The sequence below is a fragment of the Micrasema longulum genome, unplaced genomic scaffold (genome assembly GCF_059751315.1).
Source record: "Micrasema longulum isolate JH-2025_06_02 unplaced genomic scaffold, ASM5975131v1 h1tg001567l, whole genome shotgun sequence".
Lineage (NCBI taxonomy): Eukaryota > Metazoa > Arthropoda > Insecta > Trichoptera > Brachycentridae > Micrasema > Micrasema longulum.
In genome coordinates, this window is record NW_028278750.1 from 250,348 (window position 1) to 260,054 (window position 9,707).

The 9,707-nt window shown below is 35.1% G+C and overlaps 1 protein-coding gene across 2 annotated transcripts; it reads left to right on the forward strand.

Moving 5' to 3' along the window:
* The first annotated feature begins 1,481 nt into the window (after positions 1-1,481).
* On the forward strand, positions 1,482-7,153 carry LOC148274830 (uncharacterized). 2 transcript variants are annotated; one of them, XM_088236516.1, is made up of 3 exons: positions 1,482-1,585; positions 4,176-4,776; positions 5,862-7,153. In XM_088236516.1, the coding sequence occupies exons 2-3, from the start codon at positions 4,215-4,217 to the stop codon at positions 6,722-6,724; spliced, it is 1,425 nt and encodes a 474-aa protein (XP_088092642.1). In that variant the 5' UTR covers positions 1,482-1,585; positions 4,176-4,214; the 3' UTR covers positions 6,725-7,153. The 2 variants fall into 2 exon arrangements, with proteins under 2 accessions (XP_088092642.1, XP_088092644.1); XM_088236518.1 differs by lacking the exon at positions 1,482-1,585 and having other exon boundaries at positions 3,990-4,776.
* The last annotated feature ends 2,554 nt before the right edge of the window (positions 7,154-9,707 follow it).

Consider the following 9,707-nt stretch of genomic DNA (forward strand, 5'->3'; position numbering starts at 1 on the left):
TGTTCATCGCTTCAGCGTGGTATAAAAATTTGGGATGAAAAAAGGTAAGTGATTTGTGAGGCCAGATTTTCTCTATGTGTGCACACATATATACATATAGTAGTTACTAGGATTTTCCATTTTATTTATTTATATATATGTACATTACAAAATTGAATATCTCAATTCATACATATAGAAATAATAAGGTAAAATTAGGTATATATATATAAAAATAACACATAAGTATACATAATATTCTAATTCTCTTTTTAGAGAATCTTTCAACGAAAAACTCCCTCAGAGACGTGAAAAATGTCAACATAGAGATAGCCCTTCCAAAAGGATGAGACGTTCGAATTTATTTGCTACCTACTAGGCTCTAGTTAAAATGTTGCATAGCCTACCGTGGGCACCAATATTGTCCCGGCCCCATAATGACAACTGAACTGATTGTGTGTGCATGTGCTTTTTATACTCTCACCGCGATCGGAAATAAGTTATTTTTGCGATCATTAAATCATTAAATCCACTGTGTCGTGTAATTGTCAAGTGCCCCTCTTTCCTAACAACAAGATTTTGGATTTGAATTTCAATATTTTGTAAAATATTTTTTTTTGCACCACAAGAGGCCTAATTACATTGGTGAATTACATCACAGAGCACCCAGGCTTGAGAAAAATCACATTTTTTATTTTTGTGCTCTCACCGGGAATCGAACCTGGAACCTTCCGCGCGTGAGCCAAGCGTCTTGACCACTTCACCACGGAGGCCACCTCTGATCTGAAGATCCGAAGATCTGATCTGATCCTAACTGCCACGACAGAAGTTCAAACAATAAGGTGCCAGAACCCAGTACAAGGTAGGTAATTGCATTAATTGTATTTAGGGTTCCGTGGCAAAACAAATAAAGGATAACGCATTCCACGAACCAGTATTTCAAGGTTGGTATTCCGAACGCGTTAACAGCGCGCTATAATGCGTATTTAGTACGTAAAAACGCGCTATAATTTCATTTGGAATACCAGCCCAGACGTTCATTTGCCAACAGGCAAGTGGCGCGATCAGCCAGTTTAAAGAATGAAAAAATATTAGGACCCGGAAGTGATTTCTTCTTACAAATAAAACGTTTATAACTGGCAAAGATGCCTCACTCTTGGGCTCGCTTTTACATTTTAATTATTGGATCGCTCCGCATCTCGTGTATTTTTAATTTTTGCGGAGCAATGCTCCGCAAGTTTAGAATTTTGCGTCCATTTGCGATAGCCGACTGTTACCTGCTAATAAAAATATAATTATAACAATTAATAACCAAGAGAGGATGACGTCAGATGCATGTATCAAAACGTATAAGAGAAGAAAATTACATTTTATGAAAAAAATTAAAAATACAAATAAAAGTACCTAATTAGGTACATTAAATATAATTAACATCTGGCCATAATTTCTGTTTGTTTGTTTGTGGATTGTCTATCACATTACATTTTATCTGTGGTTCTACTGTCAAGCACTGAGGACGCGTCCCTATCTCGTTGATTATAAATACATAAATGGGTATTTAAAACACACGATTAAACCAAGTTTTTACATTAAAATCGCCACAAACGTAAGCAACAATTCCTGTGTGTAACTTAGAAATTTTAATTTGATGCAATAGAGAGCGAAAACATTATTGAGAAGGGATATGGGAGTCTAGGCATTTACATTTACATTTTCAAACTATTGAAAAATTGTTTTTAGGCGTTGCCTAGTAGGTGAAATGGTTCAGCCGGATGAATCTCACCCACATGATAAAGGTTTCAGCTCTCTTACTTCACAAAAGTCAACAGATGGAAGAGTTGAGGAAACGTGGATGTTCAAACATAGGCAGAATGGTTAATATTACAGAGTGCGTAAAGTGACCACTCAAACCAGCCAATGACAGGTCATAAGCCTTGTAAATGCCTACAGTGAAAGCACCCTCCCCTTTCCCGAAGCTGTTTATAAAGACTTGTGTCTTTCTTCAGTTTCGCATATCACTATCAATTTTTTAAAACTATTAAGCGAAAATTTAACATTTCCTTGCAGTACCCCTCACTGCAGTATTGTCAATTTGTGATCAATCAAATACACATGCTCAGCACAATCACCCTTTTCTAATTTCCCAGTATGACAGTGGAGGGATACAGTGTTAGTTCCAAATTGAGACCGTGGCCGCACGCTCCAGATCCCGCCTCGGAAAGGAAGAAGAACGCAGTAATACAAACAAATCAAACGACACAAAACTCAAATACATATAGGAAACATTAGAATAATTTGCCCTGTAAAACGTGCACTCAAGCAACAGAAGAAAAACGACACGAATCTATACCAAATCACAGAGGAACATCAAATTATCATGACACTACTGGCAAAATCCTAACACAGATCCTAACATGATCCCTATCGAACTCAGGCGAAATTACTTCTCGTCATAATACTGAATCCCTCGCAAAAACCATTATCCTAATACCAACAGTAGAAACAATCCTATGCAAAGACCCTAATCGTCCTAACAATCTCTCAGACCTTAGAGCAGACGAAACGAGTAACGGGTAACGGAAACGGAAACATACTAAACTGTAAATGCCTAGTCTTCCATATTCCCTTCTCAATAATGTTTTCCCTCTCTGTTGCAACAAATTCAAATATGAACACCTCCCTAGGAAGAAAACCCAGCCAGTCTGCAAGCATTTGGACATACTCAAAATATTGTAACGTACAACATTATATTAGAAGATTATTTCAACGTTCTACCCACCACAAAACTGAACGTAGTAACTGAAATAATTGCCTTTTTGTGAAAATAATGAATAATCAAATCTACTCAACAGTTAGAATGTTTTTTTCACTTTGACAATTGATAACTAACGCATGCATGAAAAAACTATTTATCTACCGTCAGAAGGGGTAGGGTAACTTTAGAGGGTGGATATTTTAAATTGGAATTAGAAAAAAAATATGATGAAAGTAGGTTAAATGCTGTCGAAATGCGATCCTTTAGGCGAATGTGTGGTAAAACGATGTATGATAGGTGCACAAATGTCCGTGAAAAATCCGTGAACTGTGTAAGGCTGAGACATGCATTATCGACAGAATCAAGAAAGGGGTGCTGCGTTGGTTTGGACATGTAGAGCGAATGGACAGCGAAAGAACTGCTAAAAGGATCTACGATGCGAATGTTGATGGATGCAGAACACGAAGAAGACCGAAAAAGACATGGCACGATCAAATCCATCAAATGCTTGAAGATGGACATGTCAAGAGTAGGAATAATCGGCGTGCGTGCATGAGAAGATGTATGAATTTAGAGAATGGGAGGTCTGTATGCAAAGATAGTGATATGGCGTTCTATCCTCTCTGCCTACCCCTACGGGAAAACGGCGTGATGGTTTGTTGTTGTTATTGTCGTGATACCAAGAGATCGTTTTATTATTACTCCTGGTTTTGCATTGTTTATTATTTTTTGTAATACTTATTTTCCCAAACACATATTTTTTTTTAATTTCAAGTATCTGAAGATATCAATATCCTCTTCTAACTCGAGATATCAGAAAAAAATGATCAGTGTCTCAAAATATCCCACCCCCCCCCCGCTTTGCGGTGTAACTTGAGACTTGTTTTTTTTATTTTATGAGAGTGCCCTAGGCTTTTGATGTGCTCATTAAACTTCAAGAAAAATCTACTGATGGATTGGATAAAAATAATCATGGTTTATTGACAAAAAAATACAATTTCTATCTACTGCAAAATATGATAGATGCACCTTTTTATGAATTTTTAGTTTAAGCTCAAAGTTCAATTCCGCCTCGAGTTACCCCACTTGATGGTACTTAATTGACCAGTTTTAATGATTTTAAAGTCTGGTTGACTATACAATCTAAGGTGTGCATTTTACAGAAAACAGCCAGCCGTAGTAAAACTCCGATGCATGTTGTGTCATTTTATTTATTATATTAATTTTAAGCGAGCAGCTTAAAACTTGTGCATATTATCCGCATAAGCCGTATTCAGTAAGCGAATTGCCTTATTAATGGGTGAATTCTGACTTGCATTCGTACGATTTCTGGGCGCGTAAAACAGTGCATGAATATAATAAATTGTAGGAGCTGATATTTCTCAAATTATTTTAACTTTCTAGTTTTTACTTAGCATTTTACAAGGATATTTATTTTCAGATTTATCAAAGATTTACTTCGTATCCATCCTAGAAAAATATGGAATTCACTTTAGAGAATATTAAGACTGAATCGAGAGTTGATGATGTAGACGGAGATATTTTCGATATTGGGGAAAGGGCGCCATGTCTCTTTAAAGGGAAAAAGCTAGTTGTTGATACTGTAAAGACCGAATTGGAGACTGACAATGCAGGAGATATTATCCACACTAGGAAAAGGGTGCTAAGTCCCTACAGGAACAAGGAGCTAGCTTTTGCTGTTGTGAAGTCTGAACCAAGGACTGGCGGTGTAGAAAAAGATATTCTCCATACTGAGGAAAGTAAGATATGTCATTTTAAAAGGGAGGAGCCAGCTGTTGCATTGAAGGCTGAATCAGGGACTGGCGATGAAAAAGGAGATATTATCCGTACTGGGGAAGGAGAGCTATGTGCCTACAGAAGTGAGGAGCCAGGTGATGCTACCGTGAAGGCTGAACCGGGGACCAGTACCGACCAGCCTAGGATCACCAGTGATATAATTATATTCACAGAGATAGATATCGACTATCCTGACGTTAAACAAGAATGTTTAAATTCCTCTCGTAATAATAAAATTGCCTCAAGTAAGTAATACTTCCTTCCACATTATTTGCTCTAAGATTACGTCTTTGGTCTATAGAGGATGGTACGCAGCGGACTTTAACTCCTTTGGCAGAGTTGGTTGTGATTTTCCAGCCAAATGCAGAGCAATAACACTGTTGAGTTTGAATTCACTTTGGATAACTTTTTTGAAATTGTGACGTAATACGATATGCTTCAGTAGAATAATTATCAATATAACATACTGACAAGTGTCAAAACATGAGTGCACTGTCATTAGCCGTTTGGTTGCTACAGCAGCGTGAAGTTGGTAACACTTCGGCTTTTGTCTATAGAGGATGGTACGCAGCGGACTTTAACTCCTTTGGCAGAGTTGCTGATATAAAATTGAGGTGGCTTCACCTTTCAAACCATTTCCGTTGATGATGCAGTTTTTGGATGTCCACCTCCATGGCGTTTTTTTATGCTACCAGTATTACTGTAACGTGAAATGGTCCGATACACTAACATTTTGTTCATATGTAGATGTCGTAGCTCATTTATAATGGCTGGTTGTAATTTTCCAGCCATGCAGAGCAAAAACACTGTTGAGTTTGAATTCACTTTCGATAAGTTTTTTTAACTGCGACGTAATACGATATGCTTCACTAGAATATTTAATAATATAACATACTGACAAGTGTCAAAACATAAGCGCACTGTCATTAGCCGTTTGGTTGCTACAGCAGCGTGAAGTTGGTAACACTTCGAGCGCCTACCCCTGTACATATAAAATCAAGTTCCTTAAATATGCGCCACAAAAAAATATTTATATGAAAAAGCGTTTTTGACAAAATTAATAATTTTTTCATCAATATCACCATAACAAAAACGTACGTTTTTTATCAGAAAAGTCCACCCCACAAATTGTTCGTCTAATCGACAAATGGTTAGGTTTAATGGGGTTCGTACGAACGTTATATGTCCAGAATGAATTAAAGTTTATGAGAATTGTGATAATACTGTAAAGAATAAAAAAATAAGATAAATTAGTTTTAAAGGAATGCTGATTTGCTGTGTTTTAGAAAGAATTTAGTGTGGAATGGGAATAATGATGTTTTTGTTTCAGGTTTACAAGCAAGCCAGAAATATTTTTCCTGCTCAGAGTGTCAATATAAGTGTCTGCGGAGATTTAATTTGATATCGCACATGTTAACTCACACTGGTGAAAAACCATACTCGTGCTCAGAGTGCCAATTTAAGTCTTCACACAGGATTTCATTGAAATCACACATGTTTACTCATACTGGTGGGAAACCATTCTCATGCTCCGAATGCAAATATAAATGTTCACGAAATCATGATTTAAAATTACACATGTTAACTCATACTGGTGAGAAACCATTCTCATGCCCAGAGTGTCAATTTAAGTCTTCACACAGGAATTCTTTAAAATCACACATGTTAACTCATACTGGTGAGAAACCATTCTCATGTTCAGTGTGCCAATTTAAATGTTCGCGCCGGAATATATTAAAATTACACATGTTTACTCATACTGGTGAGAAGCCATTTACATGCTCAGAGTGCCAATTTCGTTTTCCACGAAAAAGTGAATTAAAAAGACACATGTCAACTCATACTGGTGAGAAACCATTCTCATGCTCCGAATGCCAATATAAATGTTTTCGAAGTCATGATTTAAAATCACACATGTTATCTCATACTGGTGAGAAACCATTCTCATGTTCAGTGTGCCCATTTACATGTTCACGGAATTGTGATTTAAAATCACACATGTTTACTCATACTGATGAGAAACCATTATCGTGCTCCGAATGCCAATACAAATGTTCACGAAAGGATCGGTTAAAATTACACATATTAACTCATTCTGGTGAGAAACCATTCTCATGTTCAGTATGCGTATTTAAATGTTCACGGAAAACAATTTTGACATCACACATGTCAATCCATACTGGCGAAAAGTGATTCTCCTGATCCGATTGTCAAGTCAAGTTCTCTTAAAGAAGTCAATTTATTATTTTAATTCGTGATATTGATGATGAATGACATCACATTGATGAGAAAGTTTTACTTGTGAAATTATTATATGGATTAATTCAAATTAAATTTTATAAGTACCAGATTGTTAATTGAGAGTAAGAGAGAGCTCTTCCAACCTCTATCCCAACACGGACTATCTCTTCGTTTTAGTAACGAGAGAACCCTTTTAATACCCTTTCATCGCTCCAATTTTCTTGCCTCCTCTTTCTCAGTACTCCTGTCTGATGGCAAAACGATGCATCTATAGTTCCATCGTTTTGCCATAATACGGCTCAAAATATTCTACTCTCTGAGATCTGTCATATAGTAACTAAGATTTTTTTTTAAAGCTTCCTAGCCAATTGCCAATCTGGTGTAGCTATGGAAAAGTTCTGATTTACTACTACTACTACCAGTAGTAACCATCACGCCATTTCCCCGTAGGGGTAGGCAGAGAGAATGGACTGCCACACGCGTCTATCCTGGCATACAATCCTAGCCTCTTCCACATTCATACATCTTGTCATACATGCCCTTCGGTTCTGTCTGCTTTTGACATGACCAGACTTAAGATTTTGGTTTATCTGATCATGCCACGTCTTCCTTGGTCGTCCTCGTCTAACGTTGCCGTTCATTTTTGCCATATATACTTGTTTTACCATTCTCTCGTCGTCCATTCGTTCTACGTGACCAAACCATCTCAGAGACCCTTTCTTAATCTTATCAATTATACTTGTCTCAGATTTACACTCTCGCCTGATTTCATCATTCGTAACCCTGTCATACATTGATTTCCCACACATTCGTCTAAGAGATCGCATTTCAACCGCGTTCACTCGATTTAATTGCCATAAAACATTTTAAAAGCGATTATCTCAGTTCGACCTTATTTGAAATGCATCGACAAGAGAGTAGTAGCTGCTCAATTGTGGAATAATCTACCCACTAATGTTAGAGACGCCCCTTCTTTATTTACATTTAAGTCAAGATTGAAATTTCACTATCTAAATATTTAAGTTATTCCTTTATCCTTCTTCTTTTCCTTCCCATCCCCTCTCCTCTCTTAATAGTATAGTGTTATTTTTTTGTATATTTTTATTTTGTTAATCTTTGTTTTTAATTTTGCATAAAATTGTTGGATTCAATAAATCCGTCTACTTGTAATTTTCTCAAATTGAACAGTTCGGGTAGGAAAGAAGAAATTTCTTTAAGGCAATATGCCCGCCCTTATATGTGTGTAAATTTTATATGTATATAAAGTGTTAAAAAAATAAATTTGTAAAACTAGAGACGCGATGCAAAATTGAATTGGGTCGTGGTTTCTAGGGGCAGCATGTAGGCTCCTATAATACCGCGTCTCGGTTCATACTTTAATATCAACTATTGATAAGTTATAGATTTACCACTAACTGCTTTTCGATTTTATCAGCTTCTAATAAAAATACTATTATAACAAACTAAGAGAGGATGCCTTCAGATGCTTGTGCCGAATCATATAAAAATAAGTGAAAATATAATTTTATATTTATGTTTTATTCATTTTGCATATTTGTTTGTTTGGTCTGTGTGATAATTTAATTAACGTTATTATGAGGACATGCATAACTTATGTAGACTCTAGTTTCAGGTTAAATAAACAAATATACCGACTGAGTTTTTTAAAAAAAAAAAAATATTAATGAGTTTCATAAAAGGTACATATTTAAAAAAAAATCTATGCTGATCTACTTTTATACATCTAGTAAATGCTATCACTGTAACTCTCCAAAATAAGAGACTAACTCTTGTGCTTGGAGAGTGACTTACACTGTTGTAGTTGTTTATGTATAAGAGTTTATATCATTTTAAATATATGAGTACATGAGAAAAAATAAAAACACAGGATATATAAAAAGAAAAAAACCATAAAACAATAATACATTCATACTAATTGAAATTTAGTGTAGTTTTTACACGTGGTCAAAAAATTTCTTTACATTGATTTTAAATTTATTTATTGATATATTATTTTTAATAGTTTTTAGTTCATTGGAGAGATTATTTTATTTTTTTACGCCTTTAAAGACAAAGTTTTTTTGACCATGACTTGTTTGGAATTTAGGAATTTTAATATTATTTTGGTATCTGAGTGACTCAAATTCTTTTATTTTTTCTTCTTTATAAATTTGTGTAATAGAATTTATTTTATAAAGAGTGTCTACTGTATGGACCTTAAATATGTTATAAAGACTTTCCATTTGAATGTTGAGGGTTTCTTTAAAATTACTTTAATATTAATCTTTGTACTATTTTAAGAGGGTTTAATATATTGGCATATGCACCTCCCCATCCTACAATACCATATTGTAACAAATATTGTACAATTGAGTAATAAGTTATATTTTAATTATTGATTTTTAAAATATTCCTTAATCTATTTTATTTATCTTATTATTTGTCTTTGATGTCTCTGATGGATGCAGAAAACGAGGAAGACCGAGAAAGAGATGGCACGATCAAGTCCATCAAATACTTGAAGATGGACATGTCAAAAGTAGGAATAATCGGCGTGCGTGCATAAGAAGATGTATGAATGTAGAGGAAGCGAGGTCTGTATGCCAAGATAGAGTGTTATGGCGTTCTATCCTCTCTGCCTACCCCTACGGGGAAACGGCGTGATGGTTTGTTGTTGTTGTTGTTGTTTTTGTCTTTAAACGCGTCAACCTTTATGGAATTTCACTCTACCTTTGAATCAATGAAATAAAAGGTTCTGTTCAGTTAACAATTGTCTTTTAATATAAAATTAATTTAAACATTCATTTCCAACATTGTCACAGAATAAAGTTCGTTCTAAAAAATATAAATTAATTTATCGTTTTGAATATTACATTCTCTGCAAATTTGCATTAAAAATGCTATAAAATGGCATTTAATTTCCACAAGAAGTAAT